General features: G+C 43.4%; 1 protein-coding gene and 1 pseudogene across 2 annotated transcripts in view; one reads left to right on the top strand and one right to left on the bottom strand.

The window, feature by feature from the left end:
* Positions 1-26,924, top strand: part of PARP12 (poly(ADP-ribose) polymerase family member 12) — a 51,716-nt gene that overhangs the window by 7,930 nt on the left and 16,862 nt on the right. Inside the window, exons 3-6 of the mRNA XM_080665506.1 lie at positions 1,581-1,857; positions 3,633-3,734; positions 12,752-12,875; positions 22,626-22,821. Coding sequence (XP_080521632.1) covers positions 1,581-1,857; positions 3,633-3,734; positions 12,752-12,875; positions 22,626-22,821 — 699 coding nt within the window. The remainder of the gene's footprint in view (positions 1-1,580; positions 1,858-3,632; positions 3,735-12,751; positions 12,876-22,625; positions 22,822-26,924) is intronic.
* Positions 24,421-25,191, bottom strand: LOC308247012 (proteasome subunit alpha type-6-like; annotated as a pseudogene). The gene has a single exon. The product of its transcript is annotated as a proteasome subunit alpha type-6-like (transcript).

Raw genomic sequence — 26,924 nt, 5'->3', positions numbered from 1 at the left:
CCCAGGGTGATGTCGGGGGACGCGTCCGCGGGCATTACAAGGAGCCTCTGGAAGATTGAGAGGTTGTTCCTTCTACTGAATGGGCGGATATAAATCCGCCCACTCAGAAGAAGGAGCTGAGGCCGTGTTTCCCGATGTTGCCATGTTAACACTGCTGCTGGTGAAGGAGCGGAGGGGAGAGCAAGAGAACCCTCCGCTCTTTCGGCTCCGCGGGCCGGATAGAACAGCTGAACTGGCCGGATCCGGCCCGCGGGCCGTAGTTTGCCCACGGCTGGTGTAGCCTCTGTGTGCTTGGGTGTACAGGTTGGTTCAGAACACAGTGCCAGCAAATGGGAGCTGAGACCCAGGGTGGCATTTATGTCAGGATGTCTACTTTCAGGCTAGACTCCTCATCCAATGACTAGTTAAGGCCATCACCATGAATCAAGCACCTACTGTGTTCCAGACATTGTATTAGCCACTCCTTGTATTTCCCTTTTAATCCGCACAGTAGCCCAGCAAAGTACATGGGATTATTCCCATTTTAAGGAACTGAAAAATGGAATCTCAGAGCTTGTGAGTGGCTTGCCTAAGGTCAGACAGCTTGTAAATGGCAGAATCAATGTTAGGGTTCAGCCCTCTCTGACCTTTCCCTTTGGGGTCCCTGCTAAATCATGCTCAGTGTAATACCTGTGAATTAAGTGGTTGAACCCTTAGTGGTCTCTGGCCTTGTTTTCATCCCCAGGAATTTGAGTGTAGAGGAGAAGGATTAATTGATTCAAGTCCCAGCTTTGCCAACAACCCAGTTCAACAGCCACTGTGTGTGCCAGATTGCTGTGTGACCTAGGGCAAGTGGATTAACTTCTCTGAGTCTGCATGCTCCCTTGAGAAAAAAAAGGACTGCATTTGGCCTTCTCTAAGATGCTTTAAACCCTAAGAACTTCTTTGACCCTGAGTTGCGGAAAAAAGAGTTGGGAGAAGCTGGGGCATGAGTTGGGGAGAGTTGGTGAATCAGGGAGAAGGGTGTAGGTAGAATGTAAGGGTTGTTAGGAACTGTTATGCAACTTACATTAAAATGTCTCGTGAAGGCCGAAACTGGTTTGGCTCAATGGATAGAGCGTCAGCCTGCGGACTGAAAGGTCCCAGGTTTGATTCCGGTCAAGGGCACGTACCTTGGTTGCGGGCACATCCCCAGTAGGAGGTGTGCAGGAGGCAGCTGATCGATGTTTCTCTCTCATCAATGTTTCTAACTCTCTATCCCTCTCCCTTCCTCTCTGTAAAGTATCAATAAAATACATTTTTAAAAAAATGTCTCGTGAAGGATTAGCTTTGATCAGTTTGAAGTTCTTTGGCTTTTCCCAGTGGAGGGGCTTGTTTTGAGAAGTCTGCCATCCACCAAGTTTCTGTTTAGCCAAGGGTATATATTAAGTCATCCAGAGTGAGGGATATTCTTATTTTGTGTGGCCTGTGTGGATGATGGAATCACAGCAGTTGCTAGGTCTCTAGAGGAACCTCTTCTAACCAGTGGACTAGTCAGTAGGAATATGGTGTATTGTGTGAGGCCTTCCTAAACTGCTGTCTTTTCCCTTCTCTGTCAACAGATCTGCCTTCACTACAACAAAGGAGATGGACACCATGGCTCGTGTTCCTTTAGAAAACAGTGTGTCAAACTCCATGTCTGCCAGTATTTTATACAGGGTGAATGCAAGTTTGGCACAGGCTGTAAGAGATCCCATGATTTCTCTAATTCTGAAAATATGGAAAAACTGCAGAAGTTGGGCATGAGCTCAGACCTGGTGAGCAGGATGCCTTCCATTTATAGAAATGCTCATGACATCAAGAATAAGAGCTCTGCCCCTGTCCCACAGGCGACTTCTGGTAAGGCCCTCGGCTGGGGCTCCTGGATTCCAGCTGGCCTTTAAATGGAATGTGTGACTTTGGATAAGTCGGTGCTTCTTTTAGTAAAATGCTGTTAGTGATCCCCTTCTAGTGGTGGAGGCTGTAAAGATGAGTTGAAATCATGGGCATGAACAAGCAAGACATTCTACAAAAATGCCAGTTGGTGTGGACAATGAATGAATTCCTGCTGGGCCTTACTTGCACTGAGATGGGAAACTGCTTCTGTCCCCTGGAGACCTGCACAGCTCTAGGGGCATCCTTTGCATTGCATTCTGTTTTGATTGTTTAAAAAAAAGTGAACAAAGCATAGAGTAATGTTGGTCTCTTCTTGAGATGAATAAATGGAATTTTTTTAGACATTGTAAATTTATTTTGTTCACTGCTCATCTCCAGTGCCTGGACAGTGCCAGGCCCACAGTAGGCACTCAGACATTTGTTGAATGAATGAACATGTTAAGATAAGTATTTTTTTTAAAAAAGGAATGTCAGGCCCTGGCTGGTTGCTCAGTGGTTAGAGCATCGGCCTGTGGACCCAAGGGTCTTGGGTTCAAGTCTCAATCAAGGGCATGTATCTCAGTGTAGTTTTGATCCCTATCCCTGGTTGGGGTGTGTGCAAGAGGCAACCAGGCCATGTGTCTGTCTCACATCGATGTTTCTCTTTCTCTCTTTCCCCCTCCTCCTTCCCTTTCACTCTAAAAATCAGTGGAGAAAATATTCTCAGGTGTGGATTAAAAAAAATAGTAATAAAAATAATGTCAGACTTAGTGAGAGGAACATAGGGAAATTCTGAGCAGAGATTATTTAAGTAATAAGCATTTCTTCAGTACCTGTTGTGTGGGAAATGAAGAATGTGGTCCCTCACAGAGGTCATGATACATTGGTGTTTCTTGCATTACTGGCTGTTGGCTGGCCATTCTGGTTACCCATTGTTTTATTCAACAAATTTTAGTGCTTGCCATGTAGTGATAGTTACTGTCCTGGGCCTGGTTATGTCTTGGTGACTATGAGACACGGCTCTACCAGGGATGCACAATCAAATCCACTTGTTAGCTACAATGATATCTAGGATTTTTAATAGACCCCTTCTTAAAATATCAGGTGTCAGGACTACCAGCAGACAAACTTATCACAGTAATCTTACCTGGTTTTTTATATTTAACAATTATCCTTGCTATATGTGTTTTCCCTTCACATTTTCTTTCATTAATTTTGGTTAATTTCTTTTAATAGTAGAAAGCCTAAAAGTAGACAAGGTTTTGCTTTAAATAGATCTTGAAGAGGTCAGTTGGATTATGGCCTTGTTAGTAAGGGAGGGAAGGATACCTGCCCTTGGGGACAGAGGGAGGTAACCTTCAGGGTCCCACAAGTGTAGGTTTTGAGGTTGAGCCTCTGTATGTCTGAGGAACACATAAAAAGAAAAATGAAGAGGAATAATAAGATTACAGGTGATATTAAATAGTGAGGGTATGCTATATGCTTGCTTATATGGTAGTAGGTGGGGAGTATTAAATGTAACAGGTAAAGGCTCATTGTAGCACTAGTAAATGTAAACTTTGAAATCACTTACATATCCTTTTTATATTAAATTTACTATAATTAACCTAAAATTAATTGAGGTTTTATTTTGAGAGGTAGACTTTCTATTTATTGCTTTTTTCTTGGTATTGGTACCCAATCCTAATAGTTCATTAACAAGTATTTGCTATTGGAATTAAATCCAGTAGCTGATACATCTTTGTGGTGTGTGTTTGTAGAAAGAAGAGACAGTTCAGGTTCTGTGTCCTCAACAACTACTAACCAAGAGGAGAGTGATCAGATCTGCTTGTACCATATCCGGAAAAGTTGTAGCTTTCAAGGTAAGTCACAGGAAAACCCCTCATCTATGTGTGGGTGGGATAACTGCTTCTCATTCCTGGAGCTCTGTTCTGAGGCCACCCACAAAGTCCTCTTCCCTGTTGAGAGAGGGTCGGGCCTTCTTAACCATAAGCTGCTGTGGCATTTGGTCATACCAGTTCTGCATCAGTTTTGTTGGGGATTTGGGGATGATAGGAATTAAGTTTCTAAAAATCATATGATGATTTTGGGGGCCATAATTGTGTGGTTCATGCAGCGGGTGAAACCTTGGTCAGCATAGTATGAAGTCACAGATGCACACAAGTCACAGATGCCTAGTCTAGTGGAACAAAGATAAGTGTTTTTTGTACAGAGTGGTTGTAGACTTAGAGATGCCTTAGACCCATGTTTATTCTTGGGAATGAGTAATTGTTTAAGTTGTGGTTTTTTCTCCACAGTCCCTCTTTTATCAGATGTAGCAATTCTTGTATCTATGTGTGTGTTTATATTTTTACTAAACCTTTGTTTCCTTATTGCTATCCTGGACTTTGACTGAAGAATGTTTCCTTTTCAAATTTGGTGACTCCTTTTAAAAAGCAAACACCACAACTTCTTGTTTCATTTTCAGTCTTTAAAAACTACCCAAGCAATTCACGAATACTTTCACTTTGTAAAAGAGTCTAATAATACAGGGTAAAGTCTGAAGTCCTCCTCCAGCCTTCCCCAAAGGTAAACACATGCCATGTGGTTATGATATTTGTTGTACATATTTTTTAACAGATGGGAACATATGACATATTATTTAACCTGCTTCCTTTATTTAGTATTGTGTCTTGGTTAGTTAGTACATGTAAATTCACCTTGTTTTTAAAAACAATTGTGTAGTATTCAATTAAAGTGATGTTCCATTGAACATCTGAGTATACATGTGTATTTCTATGGACAGATTCCTGGAAATGGAATAGTAAGTCAAAGAATAGGTGCCATCTACACTAATAAAAGAGAAAGATGCAAATTGACCGTACCTTTGTGACGCCCATCAGCCAATCAGGAGTGGGTATGCAAATTAACCCAACAAAGATGGTGGGTTAATTTGCATACGTGCGGCCGGGGGCGGGGCGGGACGCTTGCGTCGTCATCATGGCAACAACGCAGGTGTTCCGCACCGCCCCAGCAGCTCTGGGCCTCTTGGCAGTGTGGGAAGGCAGAAAGGTGGCTCTGGGCTGGAGCGAAGGTGGTGCCTGCAGCTAGGGGAAGGAAGGCCCATTCTTGCACAAATCTTCGTGCATCGGGCCTCTAGTCTATACTAATAAAAGGGTAATATGCTAATTAGACTGGGTCAACCAGACATCTTCCGGTCATCCTGCCTTCAAGACAAAGCCATGGTGGAAGGGGCCAAGGCAGAGGTGGTTAGGGGCGATCAGGCAGGCAGGGGAGGGTGTTTAGGGGTGATCAGGCCGGCAGGTAGAGGGGTCAGGGGTGATCGGGCAGGCAGGCAGAGTGGTTAGCCAGTGGTCCCAGATTGCGAGAGGGATGTCTGACTGCTGGTTTAGGCCCTATCCTCTTCACACACAGTTGTATTTGACTTCCTTATTGGCTTCTCCCTGTCACACAATTTTTCTCTCTCCTTTATGTAACACTTTTTCCTTCTGACTCAGGATTGGGCCTAAACCAGCAGTCGGACATCCTCTGAGGGGTCCCGGATTGGAGAGGGTGAAGGCCAAGCTGAGGTACCCCTTCCTTCTGTTGTACGAATTTCATGCACTGGGCCTCTAGTATACTCACTGAGTGGCCAGATTATTATGATCTCTGAACGCATAATAATCTGGCCACTCAGAGTATATATATATATATTAGAGGCCCGGTGCATGAATTTGTGCATGGGTGGGGTCCGGCCAGCCTGGCCAGGGGGAGAGAACATGGGCAGTTGGCCAGCCTGCCTGCTGGTCGAACTCCTGGTTGAGGGGACAATTTGCATATTAGCCTTTTATTATATAGGATATACACTGAGTGGCCAGATTATTATGCATTTAGAGATCATAATAATCTGGCCACTCAGTGTATGCATATATGTGTATATTTTAAAAATCAACACTGAGATCTAATTTACACACAATAAAATGAATCCATTTTAAGTGTACACTCTGAGTTTTGGTAAATATGTCTGCCATATACACTCTGAGTTTTGTTAAGTATGGCTGCTAAATAAATATAGCCATGCCTATAATCTAGATATGGAACAATTCCATCATTCCAAAAGTTTCCGTTATGCCCCTTTATAGTTAATCCTCACCCCCCAATTTTCTGATCTCAGGAAATCCCTGATCTACTTTGTTACTGTAGGTTGATTTGTCTTATCTAGGATTGCATGTAAATAGAATTATACAGCATGTATTCTCCAGTACCATCTTCTTTCACTGAGCATGTTTTTGAGGCTTGGTCATGCTGGAATATCCATAGTTTGTTCCTTTTTATTTCTGAGTAGTATTTCATTGCATGGATTGACTACAATTTGTCCATTCAGATGATGAACATTTGGGTTTCCAGTTTTTGGCTTTTTACAAATAAAGCTTCTATAAATCTTCATGTACAAGTTTTCATGTGAATATATGTTTCCACTTTTCTTTGGTAAAGACCTAGAAGTGCAATTACTGGATCATGTGATAAATGTGTGTTTTACTTTATAAAAACTGCCAAACTGTCTTCCAAATGGATGTATATTATTTTAACTTTCCACCAGCAATATATGAGCATTTCAGTTGTTCTACATCCTTATTAACACTTGGTATTGTCAGCAATTTAAATGTTAGCTGTTCTAATAAGAGTAGTGATAGCGCCGAAACCGGTTTGACTCAGTGGATAGAGCGTCGGCCTGCGGACTGAGGGGTCCCGGGTTTGATTCCGGTCAGGGGCATGTGCCTTGGTTGCGGGCGCGTCCCCGGTGGGAGGTGTGCAGGAGGCAGCTGATCGATGTTTCTCTCTCATCGATGTTTCTAGCTCTCTATCTCTCTCCCTTCCTCTCTGTAAAAATATCAATAAAATATATTTTAAAAAAAAAGAGTAGTGATAGCTCATTGTAGTTTTAAGCTGCATTTTTCTGATGATTAATGGTATTTAACATTTATTTTCATGTGCTTATTGGCCATTTGTATGTCTTATGTGAAGTATTTATTTAAACATTTTGCCTGTGTTTTAGATAATAGCTTTATTGAGATATTGAGTATAATTTACATACCATACAATTCTTCTTTTTAATAGTTTTTAATATACTCAAAGAATTGAGCAGCCATTATCAAGGTCGATATTAAAACATTTCATCAAAGAAACCCTGTATTTAATAGAAGTCACTCATATTCTCCCTTCCCCTCCAGCTCCTGGCAACTATAGATTTACATTCTATCTATGGATTTTCCTGGATATACATACACACACACACACACACACACACACACACACACACGAGGCCTGGTGCATGAAATTCACGCACGGGGGCGAGGGGGTCCCTCAGCCTGACCTGCACCCTCTCTAATCTGAGGGCCCTCGGGGGATGTTCAACTGCCAGTGGGATTGGGCCTAAACTGGCAGTTGGACATCTCTCTCGCAATCCGGGACCTCTGGCTCCTAACCGCACACCTGCCTGTCTGCCCTAACCACTCTGCTTGCCTGCCTGATCCCCCTAACTGCCCTCCCCTGCCAGCCTGGTCACCTCTATTACCTTTTTTTTTTTTTAATCTTATCCTCTTCACAAACAATTGTATTTGACTTCCTTATTGGCTTCTCCCTGTCACACAATTTTTTTCTCTCCTTTATGTAACACTTTTTCCTATTGACTCATCATTTATAAACTTTTTTCCTCATTTCCTACTTTTGTTCCATCATCCTTCTTCCCATCTTTCTCCTACCCTCCCTCCCTACCCACATTCCTTCTTTCCTTTATTTTTACTCCTACCCTCCCTCCCCTTTTCCTTTCTTCCCACTTTAATATTTTTCTTCACTTCCTCCCTTGGACCTGCTTTGCTCCCTCCCCCATTTCTTCCTTCTTCCCATTCTCCTTTTAAGCTCTATCAGCTCCCCTTTAAAACTTTTCTTCCCTCCCTCTTTCTCTCTCATCCATATTCTTCTCTACTTACTTCCAGGGTTTTAATATCTATCTAATTATTTAATATCTGCCTAATTACTCACTCTCATTTATCTTTTTTTTCTTTTTTGACTCCTACTTTTAAAATCTGTCCCCAGTACACAACAATACTTGATTTTCATTATAGCTCCTACAGTTCACTCACACATCCTCTTTCCTTCTTTAACTCTGCTCTCTGCTGACTCCTTTATAAAGTTCTTCCCTCCCTCCTTCCCTTCTTAAAGCTTCTGTTGTGGGGGGGGAGGGGTGTTAACCCCCAAGCCCAGGGCTCAGCCCTGGCCAGGTGTTTGCAGCCCCCCTTTCTCCGCCTTCCAGCACTGTCCTGCTTCCATTCCCTGCCTGAGACGACAGACCCAGCAAGGGTGGCTGAGGCCCGCACGGCCTGGGGCGCTGCTGCTGTGAAGCAGGAGCACTTCCGCCCAGAAGGCCTCGGACCGTCCTCCAATTCATCCCAGACTCTGTGGGTGCCTGCCAGCCAATGGCCGCCACTGCCTTCCTCCCGCATCTGGGCAGGGCTCCCTGCTCTGCACTGCCTGCACCCCACCCCTTGCTGGGGGCACCTGCTCCGTGCTCTCCCCCCCTCCACCGCCCCCATGGTCGCCACCCCCTTCTGCATGCAGTTTCCTTCCCTTGCTATTGTATCCTATCCTACCCCAGGCCTTGCAGCTGCCTGAGCAGAGGGCGGGGATGCAGCCTGCTGATCTGATTGTGACGTGATGCTGTAACAGACAAATTTGCATATTCTTCTATTATTAGATTTTATATATATGATATATTATATATATATTATATATATATTATATATTATATATATATATATGTATATATTATTGATTTTAGATAGGAAGAGAGGGGGAGAGAGAGAGAAACATCAGTGATGAGAGAGAATCATTGATTGGCTGCCTCTTGCATGCCCCACACCAGGGATCAAGCCCACAACCTGGGCATGTGCGCTTGACTGGAATCAAACCCAGGACCCTTCAGTCCACAGGCCAACACTCTATCCACTGAGCCAAACTGGCTAGGGCATCTGGATATTTCAAAGAAATGGAATCATACAATATGTGGTCTTTTCTGACGTTTTGTGATTTTGCTCATTTTGGGGGTGTTGTTTGATCTTATTGAGTTGCAAGGGTCTCTCACAGGCTTCTCTCTCTGCAGCCCTTATATCTACACTCACATGTTCCATGGGACAAATAGCAAGGTTGTTGCGCATAAGCAAGGCACTGAGGGAATGCCTGCTGGGGTGGATCCCAATTACTCTCATTGCCATTGCCTGAGTGTCTTCCTTGCTTCTTGTTACATTGAACTTTTGAGTTTGTGAAGCCCCCAGACACTTCCCACTTCTGTGGTAGCTCTCCTCTGCTTACTTTGCATGTATGTTTCTCTTTCCTTTTTATCTCAGTTTGATTCTGTCTGTTTTATATTTTTAGGAATTCTTCAATAAATCTGGTCTTTTGATGGAATGGTTTATTGTTTTCTAGTGCTTTGGGATTTATCCTGCCTGTGGCCTATCATTTCAAGGGCTATAGAGAGAAAGGGGATGTAGATGTGAATACTTTGCCAAATTGATTTGGTTTCTGTATCTCACCTTCTAGAAGGCCTAGACTCTAGAATGACACAATGAAGTGGGAAATGTTTGAAGTATGGAAGGAAACTGAGAAAGGGGACAGGAAGACCAGGGCAGATGTGGCAGAGAAGGGGTCTCATGCCTTCATCACTGAACTGGGAATCAACTCTTGCCAGCCACTGTAGCTGTGGTGGCCTATGTGGCACCGTCCTTTCCTTGTGCTTTTTAAAAAAGTCTTTATTGTTGAAAGTATTACAGATGTCAGCTTTTTCCTTATTGCCCCCTTCTGGCCAGCACCCTCTTTTTGTGCCTTCTGATTTGTGAGCAGTGGGGGTTCCATGCTCAGCTCAGATTAAGAACCAAAAGGCTTGAACCTGCTGTTTGACCACATGTTTGGCCCTCATGTCCTTCTCAATGAAGGATCAGCCTGGAAGGTATTTGGTGGTGGGTGCTTTTTTAAGGGGAGAACCTTTCTTCAGGCCATCCAGGATTCACCTGTGCTTGGGTGTATAAATGCAGTAACTGAACACTTATCGAGGATCATTGCCCTTCATGCCCCTCAAGAGGAAACGGGAAATCTTATTTTGTCATAACTCTGGATCACAGTTATGACCTCATCTATTCAGGCTGAGTCCTTCATTATCACTCTTGTACACACCCCTAGTCAGGAGTCTTAAGAGGCTCTAACTCTGGACAAGTCAGGATGTCCTGAGACCCCCAGTGTGGCTGTATCCAGCCTTGCTGATTTCAGAGGAGATTCCCTTGGCGGGGGTCTTCCTCTTGTTCTCTGTCTGTTCAGCCAGGTGCTCTCTTCCGTCCAGTTGGCCTGGCCCCAGGCCTGGCCTTTAACAAGCCCAGGGAGCCTTCCACCTTCCTTCATTGTGCTTCTCACACCACCACATCTTTTGTAGAATCTCTGAGAAAGAAGTGGTATTGAGACTTACCTGAAAGAATGCTTACAATTTTATTATTTTTCAGGTGTCAAATTAGCCAAGCTTCATTGCTGTTATTTTGAAAGATGAATTAAAAATGTGAAAAGGACAGTCATTAAGAAATGTCTCCCTCACACCCAGTACAGAGATCGCTCCCAGAAACAGTCATTATTACCAATTCCTTTAATATTCTTTCACAAAGATTTTATACATGAACAGGTGTATATGTCTAATCTGTTTTCTTCTTTCACAGGCACGCTACTCACACTGTTATATCTTTTTTCACTTCACTAGACACTTAATTTTTTTGAATATATAATATGTGATTTGGTCCAAAATTTAAAAGGTACAAAAAACAACAGAAATCTCCCCTTATAACTCTGTCCTGGCCACCCAGTTCCCCCTGCAAGGAATAATACGTGCACAGATGTGTATTCAGACAAAATACCTCTGATTTTTATTTTTACCCCAAAAGAGGTATTCTTTTTTAAAAAATATCTTTATTGTTGAAAGTATTATATCGGTCCTCCTTTTTCCCCTATTAACCTCTTTCAGCCCGCACCCATTCCCCACCTCCCCCACAGGTCCTCACTACCCCATTGTCTGTGTCCATGGGTTATGCATATATGCATACAAGTTCATTGGTTGATCACTTCCCACCCAACCTCCCCTGCCTTCCCTCTTAGGTTCAACAGTCTGTTCATGCTTCTATGACTTCTGGGTCTATTTTTTTGAAAAAAAATTTTTTTTATTGATTGCATAGAGGGAGAGAGAGATGGAAACATCAATGATGAGAATCATTGATTGGCTGCCTCCTACACAACCCCTACTGGGGGTCAAGCCCACAACCCAGGCATGTCCCCTTGACTGGAATTGAATCCAGGACCCTTTAATCTGCAGGCTGACGCTCTGTCCACTGAGCCAAACCGGCTAGGGTGAGATCGTGTGATACTTTGTCCTTCTCTGACTGGCTTACCAGTACCGTACTGTTTTGATTACTTCACTTTTGTAATTAAGTTGGAAATCAGAAATTGTGATGCCTTTAGCTTTGTTCTTCTTTCTCAGAATTGCACTGTCTTGCTACCTTATAGCATATATCTTGGAGGCAGGTCCATAGCAGAGTGCACAGAACTTTCCATTGCTTTTCTTTCCTGTCTTCCTTTCCTCTCACAACATTCTTCTGTATGGATGAACCAGAACTTCATAGAGGATACTGAAAGGTAGAGGTTGTGGGCTGCATTCTGGGTGAGGGTTTGGTATGAGACAAGACAAGGTATATGGGAAGTGTTAGGAGCGAGAGGGGCCCTGGGGAATGTAGGGAAAGCGTAGGAGAAACAGTTGGCTGAAACCCATAGACGTAGGCCATTTATTATGTGTATATCTGCAGGGGCAGAGCAGTGTATAAAGACCTTTAGGGGTGTGTGTGGGGGGCGGGGGGTATGTGTGTGGATGAGAGGTGAGCATGTTAGCAGCCAGAAAGATCAGTGTATGTTAGAACCATGCTTCTGACCCACTTGCAATCAAACATGTCTGGGGTTGTGATGGTAGAGATAAAGCTGGCTCTGTTTTTGGCATGAGCACTACCTGTCCACCTGACAGTAACACATAGTCAGACTTTTACCTGCTGGTATGGTGCCTTTGACTTCATGATCAGCTTCTTTACTATCATGAGATGAAATTCTTATATAATGTAACCTGCCAACTTATGTCATTTGAAAAGTCAGTGTAATGTCCTGTTAAAAAGAGATATAAAAAGGAAAATGTATATGATAAAATACATAGCATTTAAACTAGAGGCCCGGTGCACAAATTCGTGCACCAGTGGGGTCCCTAGGCCTGGCCCGTGGGATCGGGCCGAAACTGGCTCTCCGATATTCCCCGAGGGGCCCCGGATTGCCAGAGGGCACAGGCCAGGCCCAGGGACCCCACCAGTGCACGATTGGGGCCGGGGAGGGACCCGGGAGGTTGGCTAGCCGCAGGAGGGCTCCAGGGCATGTCCAGCCCATCTTGCTCAGTCCTGATCAGCTGGACCCCAGCAGCAAGCTCACCTACTGGTCAGAGCGTCTTCCCCCTGGTGGTCAGTGCATGTGATAGCGACTGGTTGACTAGTCAACTGTCTGCTCCCTGGTGGTCATAGTGAGCAGTTGAGCTGCCTTAGCATATCGTTAGCATATTACACTTTGATTGGTTGAACAGCCAACTGGACGACCAGACACTTAGCATATTAAGATTTTATTATATAGGATATCTAAATGCTTAGATATGACTATACTAAAAAAATAGTCCTCCACGAATTTCCAAAGTATTCCTAGGTCAGCATGCAGCACCACACGCATTGATAACCATGGGACTAGGTCATGCTGTCTAATACCAAATGTCTTCTTTTTATTTTTATTTTAGATAAGTGCAATAGAGTTCATTTCCATTTGCCGTATCGATGGCAATTCTTGGATGGAGGCAATTGGAAGGATTTGGACAAAATGGAGCTTATTGAAGAGGCATATAGCAATCCCAATAAAAACAGGTAGGAAATACATCATTTGTATCTGCTTTGTGCCTGGGCTTTTGTGTGTCTTGTGGGAAGTTTAGACACACAAAGTGTTTAGTTTTTAGTTTTTTCCCCTCCAAATATATTTTTATTGATTTCAGAGAGGAAGGGAGAGGGAGAGAGAGGTAGAAACATCAATGATGAGAGAGAATCACCAATCGGCTGCCTCCTGCATGCCCCACACTGGGAATCGAGCCTGAAACCTGGACTTGGGCACTGACCGGGAATGGAACCGTGACCTCCTGGTTCATAGGTCGACCCTCAACCACTGAACCACACCAGCTGGGCCAGCAGGGTTTAGTTTTGATGGCTTTCACACACACACTTTCTCACACATACTCACACATACTCACACACTTAGTAAACAGAATTGGAAGTTGATGTTTATGCTGGAGGTTGATGTCTGTTCTCTCACCTTCCTCTTTTTTTTCAGGGAAAAGCTGTGGGGGAAGGAAGTGGTGGTAATAAGTGAGTTCTGAATTATTTGCTGTTGGGACCGATCACTTACATATATCTTCACTGATTAGTGCAGAAAAGCAAGAGGCAGTCATTTGTGAAATTTTAGCCTTTGCCTATGAAGTCATACAGCTGAATTGCTGTTTATCCAGCCTTTAACTTTCTTATTTTTCTAAATGTGTCTCAGTATTTTTACTTAGTTCAGAGTAAATGGAAATCCTGGGTAGCTTTATTTTCAAATACTTATCATGTCTTGGATTGAACTTGCTAAAATATGTTGTCAAGAGAATTTGCGTCGATTTTTTGAGTGAATAAAGTAAATTTGTGCTTAGAGTGCAATTATGTACAAATTGCTACTGCAAAGTATGTGAAACAAATTATTCCCCTTAGGAAGATTAAATGCCTCACAAACCACCCTGTCTCTCTCTCCCTCTCTTTTATTCTGAGGCAAAATTTACAAACAGTGAGGTGTACTGATATTGAGTGTGTAGTTCAGTGAGTTTGACAAATGCATTCACTTGTGTAGCCAACACTGATTCAGGTATAGATCATTTTCATCACCCCAGCAAGTTTCCTCTTGTCCCCTTTCAGTCAGTGCCCATCCCCATAGGCCACTGCTGCTCTGATGTCTATCACCATAGGTTAGTCTTGCCTGTTCTTGACCTACAGCTAAGTAGAACCATACACTGGACTGTTGTGGCTGGAGTCTTTCTCCCAGCACTCTGTTCTTGAGACTATTCCAAGATGTCTTGTTCACATGCACACAGGCTTCCTCAGGGCAGATGTTCAGGGATGAAACTGCTGTAGGGAGGTTCATCCTCAACTCTGCCAGGTGATGCCAAATTATTTTTCAAAGGGATTATGCCACTTTCCACTCCCATTAGCAGTCTCTAGTGACATGTCTCCCTAATGTTTGTTATTGTCTGCATCTGAACTTTTCCTAGTCTGGGGGTGTAACCGGTATATTCATTTGCATATCCTATGAGGTAAAGTGTATCTCTATATATTTGTTGGCCATTTGTGCTTCCAGTGCTATAAAATGTCTGTCCTAGTAGTTTGCCTATGTTGGCAGAATTTAGGGGGAGGTTGTGTTGTGTTTTCATTATTTTAGTTTTAGGAATTTAAAAAATTTTAGTTACTAAATGTGTGTTGAAAATGCATTCTTCCTGTCAGGTGATGGTACCTTTTAATGAAGAGAATTATTTTTCCATCTTTTTTTTTTATTGTTTTATACTTTTTATGTTATAAGAAATCCTTCCTTAACCCAAGACCATAAAGAAATTTTCTTTAAAAAGTATTAAGGACTGTATTTAATTTCTTCTTGCATGTGTGAAATATGAGTTCAGTTTCATTCTTATGCAGATGAATTACCAGTTTTGCCAAAGGCCACTTGTTATAAATGTATTTAATTTAAAAATTTAAAAATTGTGGTAAAATATACATAACATAAAATGTACCATCTTAACCATTTTTTAAAATACATTTTATTGATTTTTTACAGAGAGGAAGGGAGAGGGATAGAGAGTTAGAAACATCAATGAGAGAGAAACATCGATCAGCTGCCTCCTGCACACTTCGCACTGGGGATGTGCCTGCAACCAAGGTACATGTCCTTGACCGGAATCGAACCTGGGACCTTTCAGTCCACAGGCTGATGCTCTATCCACTGAGCCAAACTGGTTATGGCCATCTTAACCATTTTTAAGTGTACACTTCAGTGGCATTAAGTACATTCACATTGTGTACAACCATCACCATTAGCCATTTCCAGAAGTAAATTTATTTTTAAATCAACCAAAATTGAGCCATATTAGGCAGAACATTAACACATTTTATAGCTTATTTTCACATTCAGCTGCCAAATATTACTTTTTAAAAGTAGGCCATTTCTTTTCCACCTGTTTTCAATGCCGCCTGTGTTAGATGCCAAGTTAGCAAATACACACCCAAGTCTGTTTCTGGCCTTTTCCGTTCATTGGTCTGTTTGTATCAATACCACACTGTTTTATCTCATAACTAGTGGCCCGGTGCATGAAATTCGTGCACATTAAAAGGGGATTAATTAGAGGAAATAATTTAATATTGCTATTTGCCCTTTCTCTATAATAGAAGTGTCAGAGATGAAAGAAAATTAGTAAAATATATATGAAAACCTTTCTCCTGTCAGAGTTTGGGGCACACCATGGGACCCAGAGTCAATTCCCTGCCCACCCACATGCCCCTCAAAATCGCGTGAGACCCAGACCCAGCTGGCCCCCGCCCCCATTGGGCTAGATCCAGACCTGACCAGTCCCACCCTTGTCAAGCCCCGCTGGGCAGGGGACATAGCCTCAGGTCCCCTGGCCTGGTGCCAGGATGGGGGGCGTGGCCTGAGGTACCCCAGCCCAGACTGGGGTGGGGGGGGCGTGCCTTGAGGTCCTCCGTCAAGCCCCACCAGGTGGCGGGGGGCAGCCTCAGGTCCCCCATCAAGCCCTGCTGGGCAAGGGGCACAGCCGGAGTTCCCCCGACCCAGCACTGGGGGTGCACCTTGAGGTCCCCCATTAAGCCCCGCTGGGTGGGGAGCATGGCCTGAGGTCCCCTGTCAAGCCCCGCCAGGCAGGGCGGCGTAGCCTCAGGTCCCCTGGCCCGGTGCTGGGGCGGGGGGCATGGCCTGAGGTCCCCCGGCCTGGTGCCAAGGCGGGAGGTGTGGCCTGAGGTCCCCTGCCAAGCCCTGCTGGGTGGGGGGTGTGTTCTGAGGTCCCTCGTCAAGCCCAGCCAGGTAGGGGGTGCAGCCTCAGGTCCCCTGGCCTGGTGCTGGGGCGGGGGCGCGGCCTGAGTTCCCCTGACCCGGCACTGGGGGTGCACCTTGAGGTCCCCCATTAAGCCCCGCTGGGTGGGGAGCATGGCCTGAGGTCCCCTGTCAAGCCCCGCCAGGCAGGGCGGCGTAGCCTCAGGTCCCCTGGCCCGGTGCTGGGGCGGGGGGCATGGCCTGAGGTCCCCCGGCCTGGTGCCAAGGCGGGAGGTGTGGCCTGAGGTCCCCTGCCAAGCCCTGCTGGGTGGGGGGTGTGTTCTGAGGTCCCTCGTCAAGCCCAGCCAGGTAGGGGGTGCAGCCTCAGGTCCCCTGGCCTGGTGCTGGGGCGGGGGCGCGGCCTGAGTTCCCCTGACCCGGCACTGGGGGTGCACCTTGAGGTCCTCTGTCAAGCCCCGCTGGGTGGGGGGCACAGCCTCAGGCCCCCTGGCCCGATGCTGGGGTGAGGGGTGCAGCCTGAGGTCCCCCGTCAAGCCCTGCTGGGCAGGGGGTGCGGTCTGAGGTCCCCCGTCCTGGTGCCGGGGTGTGGGCACGGCCTGAAGTCCCCTGTCAAGCCCCACCTGGTGGGGGGTATGGCCTGAGGTCCCCTGTCAAGCTCTACGGGGCGGGGTAGGGCGTAGCCTTAGGTCCCTGCTGATTGCTCGTTAAGGCTCCTTATGGGAATTTGGCTTCAGCTGTGGGTACAGCCATCTTTGTGACGGAGTGATGGTCAATTAGCACATTCCCTCTTTATTAGATAGGATGCTTTTTAGTTGCATCTGGTGAGGTAAATCCCCACCTTGATTTTCTTTATAATGTCTTGATTCGTCTTGGTCTTTTGCTTAGAAATTTGAAAACTTACTCCTTAGTTTTCACAAATAAAACTCTGTTGTGACTTTAAAATTGAAATTGCATTGACTGCTGTCAGTTTGGGGAGAATTGACATCTTTATGATGCTGAGACTTTCTTTCATATGTATAATAGCATCTCATTTATTTAAATCTTTAATATCTTTTAGTAATTGTATAATTTTCTCCATTAATGTCTTGTATATCTTTTTTAGACTTTTTTCTTTAGGGATCTGTTAGTTCCTTCACTTAAAGAATTTTAAAAATACATATTTTCCCCAGTTTCTTTGAGATATAAATGATATACAACACAATATAAGTTTAAGGTGTACAGCACAATGACTTGACATATGTATATATTGCAAAATGATTACAATAAATTTAGTTAGTATCCATCACCTCATATGGTTATAAAAAATTTTTATTTCCTTGTGATGAGAACTTTTAGGATCTGTTCTCTTAGCACTTATCAAATATGCCATACAGCATTGTTAACTGTAGTCATCATGTTATACTTTACATCCCAGTTAAAAAATGTTTGTTATGTTTTCTCTCTGCTGATGCATAGAAATGCAACTGACATTTGTATAATCTTGTATCCTGCAACTTTCCTAAAATATCTTACCTCAAAAGAATCTACTGTTAATTTATGTGAATTATCTATATAGTTATATATTCTAGTAACTATATGTAGAAATAATTATAATTGGTGAATAATATATATATATATTTTTAAATATATTTTATTGATTTTTTACAGAGCGGAAGGGAGAGGAGGGACAGAGAGCTAGAAACATCGATGAGAGAGAAACATCGATCAGCCGCCTCCTGCACGCCCCCCACCGGGGATGTGCCCGCAACCAAGGCACACGCCCTTGACCGGAATCGAACCCGGGACCCTTGAGTCCGCAGGCCGACGCTCTATCCACTGAGCCAAACCGGTTTTGGCTGAATAATATTTTTATTTTAAGTTCTTATACATTTTATTTCTTTGTATTGCCTTATTGTAGTGGCTAGGACCTCCTATATCAGTGGTGGGCAAACTCATTAGTCAACAGAGCCAAATATCAACAGTACAACAATTGAAATTTGTTTTGAGAGCCAAATTTTTTAAACTTAAACTTCTAACGCCACTTCTTCAAAATAGACTCCTCCAGGCCATGGTATTTTGTGGAAGAGCCACACTCAAGGGGCCAAAGAGCCGCATGTGGCTTGTGCACTGTGGTTTGCCGACCACTGTCCCTATATCATGCCAAATAGGGGTGGTAATGGCTGAAATATTATTCTTTTCATTCTTTGCCCCAATTTTAAAAATAACAACTTTAAATGTTAAAATGGTACTCACTTAACCATCCTATCTAATAAAAGAGTAATATGCAAATTAACCATTACTCTGCTACACCCACAAGCCATGCCCACCAGCCAATCAGGAGTGAGTATGCAAATTAACCCAACCAAGATGGCTGCAGCCACGGAGCGAACAGGAGGCTTGGGTTGCCCCGGTGATGGAGGAAGCCAAGCTTTCCACACACCCTGGCCAGCCCAGGCCTCCACTCAAGGCTACAAAGTTTCAATTATAGAAGATAAATAAATCCCAACAAAAATGGCAGCAGCCACGGAGCTGGAGAGAGCAGGAGGCTTGAGTTGCCCCTGGCGATGGAGGAAGCCAAGCTCCTGCAGCCCTGGCCTGCCTTGGCCTCCACTCCAGGCTACAAAGTTTTAATTATAGGAGATAAATAAATACCAGATCCCAGGGCCTCCGCTTGGGTCGCTGGGGGGCGTGGCTGGCCTGCAAACTACCACAGGCCCCTCGCCCAGCCGCCCCAAGCCTCAAGGGAACCCCACCCTGATCCAGGACACCCTTCAGGGCAAACCAGCCGGCCCCCACCCGTGCACCAGGCCTCTATCCTCCTATCTAATAGAGTAATATGCAAATTGACCATCACTACAACACACAAGATCGCTGCCCCCATGTGGTCAAAGATGGCTGCCCCCATGTGGACACAAGATGGCCACCACAAGATGGCCAGCAGGGGAGGGCAGTTGGGAGGGACCAGGCCTGAAAGGGAGGGCAGTTGGGGGTGATCAAGCCTGCAGGGGAGGGCAGTTAGGGGTGACCAGACCGGCAGAGGAGGGAAGTTGGGGGCAACTGGGCCTGCAGGGAAGGGCAGTTGGGGGGGACCCAGGCCTGCAGGTGAGAGCAGTTGGGGGGGACCAGGCCTGCAGGGGAGGGCAGTTAGGGGTGACCAGGGCTGCAGGGGAGGGCAGTTAGGGGCAAACAGGCTGGCAGGGGAGCAGTTAGGCATCAATCAGGCTGTCAGGGGAGTGGTTAGGGCAGGGGTGGGCAAACTTTTTGACTCGAGGGCCACAATGGGTTCTTAAACTGGACCGGAGGGCTGGAACAAAAGCATGGATGGAGTGTTTGTGTGAACTAATATAAATTCAAAGTAAAGGAGCGGAGGGCAGAGCCTAATGTCTAAGCCTAATGTTAAATTTGTGGGAAGACTTTAAACTACTGACCCAATTTCTGATAATTGTCATAGGACCAGTCAGGTTTTCTATTTTTCTGTGAGTCAGTTTTGGTAAGTTTATTTCCAGGAGTTTGTTCTTTTATTTATTTTCAAACTAATTGTCATAAAGTTGCTTGTGTCTGTGGCATCTTTAATTTTATCCCTTTTACATTTCCTTTTTAAATTTTGTTTTGTTAAACCTCACCTGAGGATATTTTTTCCATTGCTTTTCAGAGACAGTGGGAAGGGACAGAGAGAGAGTAAGAGAAAAAGAGAGAAAGAGAGAGACATTGATGTGAGACACATGGACTGGTTGCCTCGTGCATGCACCCTGAGTGAGGACCCACAATCTGGGTATGTGCCCTGACCGAGAATCGAACCCATCACCAACTGAGCCACACTGGCTAGGGCCCTTTTACATTTCTAATATGTCCCCCCTCCTTTTTTTCTTGATCTAACAGATTTATTGGTTTTACTAATATTTTTCTTTTTAAAAAGAACCAAATTTTGTCCTTTCTTAATCTCATATATTAGGTGACCCATGGTTTATTTCTTAAGTATATTTTCAAAATGTGTTTATTTAATTTTAAATGATTTGCATTGTGGTCAGAAAGTAAAGAGCATATAATAACAAACTCTTTGAATTTTATTGTGACTTGCTTTATGAGTGTAGTACAGGGTCAGTTTTAGTAAAAGTCCTATGTATGCAAAAAGTTTTTTTGATGCAGTTTAGATGAAGTATATTAATTATGTGGTTTATTTATTTTTTTTAAAATTTATTGATATTTTTACAGAGAGGAAGGGAGAGGGATAGAGAGATAGAAACATCGATGAGAGAGAAACATCGATCAGCTGCCTCCTGCACACCCCCCAATGGGGATGTGCCCGCAACCAAGGTACATGCCCTTGACCGGAATCGAACCCGGGACCCTTCAGTCCACAGGCTGACGCTCTATCCACTGAGCCAAACCGGTTTCGGCATTAATTATGTGGTTTAAATCTTCTATATCCTTATTGATTTTTTTGCTGCTTTAATCAGTTACCCTCAGAGATATGTTAACACTATAAATTTTTCACTTTTCCCTTATAATTCCATCAATTTTTGTTTCATGTATTAAAAAAGTGCTTTAAAGCGTATGTAAGTTTAGCATTTATATCTTCTTAGTAATTTCAGTCTGTTAATATAAAGTGGATGGTTTTTAGTTCTAGTAATGATTTTTTAAAAATTTATCTTTATTGTTGAAAGTGTTATAGATGTTCCTCTTTTTTCCCCCCATGACCTCCTCCATCCTGCACCTGCCCCTTCTAGGCCTTCACTACACTATTGTCTGTGTCCATCCATGGGCTATACATATATGCATTTAAGTTCCCTGGTTAACCTCCCCCCCACCTCCTCTAGTAATAATTTTTGCTTTAGATTTGTCTTGTTTGCTATTAATATAAAGATGCCAGCTGCTTTTAGTTACTGTTTATAATTCTTTTACTTTCAAGCTTTTTTGTCCTTTATTTTAGATATGTTTCCTATAAACATCTTAGAACTTTTTTTTTCAGTTTGACAATCTTTGTTTTTTAATTAAAAGTTAGTTTACTTACATTTATTGTGATTACCTGTACATTTAAATTAATTTTTACTGTCCATCTTGATTTTTTGGTATTTGACCTGCTTTTTCTATATTTCTTTTCTCTCTTTTTGGTCTTCTTTAAGATTTTTTTTTCTCATTTAATTTTTCTTCTTATCTACTAGTATATACTGAATATCTGTTCTTTTACTGATTACTCTAGAAATCTAAACAGCTTCCTTAATTTATAGCAAACTTTAACAATTCAAGCTAACTTATACTTTTAATCATTCTCTCGAATTATAAAAGAAACTTGAACACTTAAATTCTGAGGTAGTTCCATTCAAACTTATTTACTACTTATATAAATTTGGGCAAATTACTTAACCTTCCTGTGTCTCAGTTTCCCCATATGTCAAGTAGATAAAATAATAGTTTCTACATCAAAGGGTTATTTTGAGAATTAAAAGAGTTAATATATGCAAAACACTTAGGAAAGTGCTAGGCATATAACATGTGCTATATACATGTTGCCTCTATTCTTCTTTTTATTTTCCAGAAATTAGAAATTAGCATCATTTTATATAGTCAATATTTGTTTCAACTTATACATTTATCATTTTGTTTTGTACCCAACATTCCTTTGCCATATATTTCCTCTTGGATTACTTTTCCTTTTTAAGTTCATCTCCTAGAAGTTGCCTTAGTAAGAGTATAGTGGCAAATGTGTTGTTTGTCTGAAAGTATCTTTATTTCATCCTCATTTTTGAAAGATCGTTTTGGTTTTTTTTTTAATATATTTTATTGTTTTTCTACAGAGAGGAAGGGAGAGGGATAGAGAGTTAGAAACATCGATGAGAGAGAAACATTGATCAGCTCCTTCCTGCACACCTCCTACTGAGGATGTGCCCACAACCAAGGTACATGCCCTTGACCGGAATCGAACCTGGGACCTTTCAGTCCACAGGCTGACGCTCTATCCACTGAGCCAAACCGGTTAGGGTGAAAGATCGTTTTATTGGGTATTTTCTTTGAATTCCTCAAAGATTATTCCATTATTTTCTGGTTTCCATTGCTTCAATTTAGAAGTTAGCTATAAGTCTAAATACAGGTATAATAGTTTCCTAGGACTGCCTTAGCAGTTTACCGCGTGGTGACATAAAACAACAGAAATTTATTCTGTCACAGCTTTGGAGGCTAGAGGTTAGAAATTAAGGTGTCAACAGGGCCACACTCACACAATAAACACTCATTATATGTTAACTATTGTTATTTTGGCTTCTAAGGATTTCCCTTTCTTACCAACTCATCAGTGCATTAAAAAATGTTTAAAGCAGCATTTTCTGTGTTGTGAAAAGAATGTCACGCTAATGAGTTTGATTTTATTATTTTTGCATGGCAAAACTGATCTTAAAAAGCAGTCCTCCCTCCCCACTTGGAAATACTTTCTTTAAATGTGCATGTTACATTAACTAGTATGTTCACATCTACCAGCCGAGTGTCTGGAAGACCATGGGTGGAAGTTGAGGGGCCTATGTTCATCTGATTGGTGGAATTTTAAGTATATCTCTTATATTCTTTTGCAGGATCTTATGTGCTGACTTGGTCAGTATCTTTCACTCTGATTATCTGAACTTTGAGTCTATGAGGTTCGGCAGTGCCCGGGCTCGGCGCCTCTCCACAGCCTCTTCTGTCACCAAACCTCCACATTTCATTCTCACCACTGAGTGGATTTGGTACTGGACTGATGACTTTGGTTCTTGGCAGGAATATGGAAAACAAGTAAGTGTGATAGAAAGCGGGCAAATGTTTCCTCCTGAGGGCTATATAGACAAGCCCTTCCAAGCACAGGCATAAGCATTGTTCTTGGGGTTAGTGAAAAAGCCAAAGATCTCCAGACCTCCTGACTCACCCTGTTTGGTGGGGTGGGAAGGGGATTGCGGCAAAACTGGCTAATTCAGAGTTCACTTGTCTGAGGTTTCATCTTTGAACAATTCAATATCTGTTGGTTCATGAGATCAGAATGACTAAAAGTTGTAGTGAGATCATGTTTCTTCATGGTTTTGTTAAATGGGGCTAGAAAGATGCTTCTCTTACTGTTGAACAGGTAATTTTGGAGCAAGTGCACGTGTGTATTGGAGTGAATGTATGATAAAGATTAAATTTGCAGGATAAAGTTTAAGGCTTTTCATAGCTGGCTTTTCACCTGACCTGTAGCAGCAACTCTATGGAAGGTGGGCAAGAATAAGAAAATGGATATATTTCAGATATTGATTTGGAATATGGATCAAATAACTGCTGTTGTCAATTATTTGAAGATGTTCATAGATGGATTAGATTAAAGGCAGTCCCCTGGTCACCTTAGAGGTGCAAAGTATAGGAAGGTCACCATTTCTGTAGGGGAAACTTCTGCGAAATAGAAATTGGGGTATGTGGCCTGATGGACATTTGTACTTTTTTGGGTTATAAGAGGCTGTGCTCAAGCTCTGGTTTTTTATTCTCAGATGTACTTAGAAGATCTTCTCTGGAAACATTATAATGTGAGCGTCATGTGGTTAGGAAGCTTTGTCTCTCTTTTGCCACTGATGTGCCCCTGTGCCAAGGATGATGCCTGCAGGTCCTTGGGAAAAGGTTTTGGTCAGTTGAGGAAAGAGATATTGTTGCCTTAGGCCCATAGTTCAGTTGCAGATGGTCACTCTCATTGGTGGCCTCATGACTTGAGCCTCATTCTTCACCTCCATTTCTTCCAGTGCCAGCCTGTCCTCATTGGCTGTTCTGTCTATCCTCTTCCCCACTTATCTCTCTATCTCAGGAATCCTGGGATTCCTCTCACCTTTCCTGGATTTGTTCAGGGAAGCTCTCTAGCATTGCTCTCGATTTGGCCAGAAGCAGGAGGAGAGAGGTCTTGTCTGTATTGAGGAGGAGAAAAGGGTGACAGGTTGGTCACACTCCAGGAATTGAGTTTATTTGGTGACAACATGGAGGGATGCATGGCAGACAAGAAACACTTAGCAAATGTAATAATAGCCTTTCACTTTTCGTTTGTCAATTTGTCTCCCTCTGGGGACAAACTTTCTGGGAGCCTAGTGGGATAACATGGGACCCCGTGGGTAACCCTGGAGAAAGTACATTTCTCTGGGTGGCTTCCCCAACTGGGTGTCACTTTGGGGACTAGAGGCCTTTCTCCTTCAGACAGCCCACTCTTAGGGTGCTCCCATTTTCTTTTCTTCTTTTCTTTTTTTTTTTTTCCCAAAAGCACTGTTTTTATTTATATAGAGCCCTAACCACTTCAGTGGCAGGAGGAGTGGGAGAGGTTCCTTTTTCAATCCAAAGGCCTCCATAATGTTCATCTGTTGTTACCAAACACACAGGCAAGTGGCGTAATGGATTTGGTAAACTGACTACAATGTTTAGTCTCTCTCTGCTAGAGCAACAAGATGAGTGTCAATCTCTGCTTCTGTAAGAATCCTGAATTTAGGATTTTCAACTGTAACTACTCCAACTTCTATTTCTGAAGGTTTGAAATCAATTGATAGAACAGTAGACAGGCAGGTGATCGCAGTTTCCACTGTCTGTTCAAATGTCCAATCAAATTTCTTCTTCACTTTTTTTTCAAGAAAGCTGGTTGACTCAGTTTGTTTAACGCCTGCTGCAGTGGCTTTAAACCCACAGTAGTAACCTGCAGGATCACACTTGTACACCTGAGGGCCTTGTTCTTCATCTATACCCATTAAAATCATACAACAACCAAGGGGCCTCATTTCAGCATTCTGTGTGTAGACCTGAGAAATATCAGAAATTCTTTTACACAGCATGTCCACAGGAATCTCATAGCCATACTTGTATTTCCAATTAGCTGCCTCATAGCGTGCCCTCTGTACCTGGGACCTGCTGTCAGCTGTCATTCCTGTCATCACACAGCCAATGTTTTCGGTTATCTTGAATAAGTGAGTCACTGTGCTGGAATCCAGTAATTTGTCAGGTACTTTCTTCTGTGTGACAATTACTGCACAGTCTTTCCCTCTTGACAGCTACTGATGTAAGGCCACCCTAGTTAATAGCCTTAAAAGCATATTCTACTTGGTAAAGCCGGCCCTCGGGTGAAAAAATGGTAATGTGGCGGTCAAAACCAGTGCTGGAACCACGGGACATGTTGAAGCAGCCACTGCTTCAAGAACAGTCTATGGGCCTCCCCTTTTCTGTGCCACTACTCTTTAATGCAGTATAATCAGAGTGCATAAACTCTTTAGAACAGCGAGAATCTCGGGGGATGGCTACGTAGGTATGATTGACACACCATGTGTGGGTGGGTACAGATGCATGTGTGTGGGTTTGGTGATGGTCCGCTGCATGGTCTCAGTTTGTACCATCAGCGGGACTACCTCATGAAGTGACCTGTCCATTCTAGCCCTTCCTTTCCCACACACTTCTGGTGTCACCCATATTTGTATTTCTTTTTTGGTTTTCTGCTAATTGCCATTTCAAAATAGTTTTCTCGTGATTCTCAGAGAAGCTAGGTTCTTTTATGACTGAGCTCAGCATGTACCCCCAAATTTCAGGTCCAAATTGCTTCCATCCTATTAATTTCCTAGAGCTGCCATGACAAAGTACCACAAACTTTAGAATACCAGTGATTTATTATCTCACATATCTGGAGGCTGGAAATTGAAATCAAGGTGTCTATAGGGCCATGCTTCCTGTGTAACCAGTAGGTAATCCTTTCTTGCCTCTTCCTAGCTTCTGGTGGTTTGCTGGCAGTCTTTGGTGTTCCTTGGCTTGTAGATGCATCACTCCAGTCTGCCTTTGTCATCGTATGGTGTTCTCCCTATGTGTCTTCAGATGGCCATCCTCTTGTAAGAACATCAGTCATGTTGGATTAGGGGCCCATCTTAACTAATTACATCTGCAACGATCTTGTTTCCAAATAAGGTCACATTTTTCAGGTACTGAGGATTAGGGGACACAATTAAACCCATAACCTAATCTTGTGTATAAAAGAATTACTATTCTTTTTAAAAACATATTTTTTTAAATTAATTTTAGAGAGGAAGGGAGAGGGAGAGATAGATACAAACATCAGTGATGAGAGAGAATCATTGATAAGCTTCCTCCTGCATGCTCCCTCCCCCTTCACTGGGATCAGAACTCACAATCCCAGCATATGTCCTGACCAGGAATTAAACCATGACATTCTGGTTCATAGCTCGATGCTCAACCACTGAGCCACACTGGGCCCATTACTGTTCTTGGCCCATTGAAGTTTCCTGCATTAAACTTGGTGTCCCCGAGGTATTTGGCTCCAGCATGCATTACTCTGACATATATTTTCATTGGATTATTCTCAACAGGCTTCTCTTTTCAACTTACCTTTTTCATTTCCCCCTTTCCTGTAATCTCCTCTGCTTTGATCTAAAAACCCTACAGTTACCTTCATCCTTTTGTACCTGAACAACCCATCCATCTGACTTGCCAGAACCTGACTTCTATTTCCATTACTGTTTATTCAGGAGTACTTTTAGAAGGTGGGACCCAGCCAGGCACAGATGCTGTCAAGGGGAGAGGGCTCAGGGGCTAAATCCGATGGCACTTCCAGCCTTTGCCCAGAGTGCTGTCCATTCCTTCCTCACACCCCTGGCATTCTTGCTTCTCCTCCATGTCCTTCATGGGCTTCTTTTCCACTCCCCTTGGTGAATGTAGGGGTTTCCCAGGGTCTAGCCTACACTCCCATTCTTCCAGTTGTGTGTTTTCAGGGGTGATCACATAGATTCTTCTGACAGTGGTGTCCACATCAAGTGAACTCTATGTCTCCGTCTCCAGACCAGATTCTTCAGTCATCAGACTTGTGTATCCAGGCCCCCACCTGATAGTTCTGCATACCTTTGCTT

Source organism: Plecotus auritus, assembly GCF_963455305.1.
Source record: "Plecotus auritus genome assembly, chromosome: 4".
Taxonomy (NCBI): domain Eukaryota; kingdom Metazoa; phylum Chordata; class Mammalia; order Chiroptera; family Vespertilionidae; genus Plecotus; species Plecotus auritus.
Note: the sequence above shows the minus strand (reverse complement) of the source record. Positions and strands in the feature narration are given on the sequence as shown.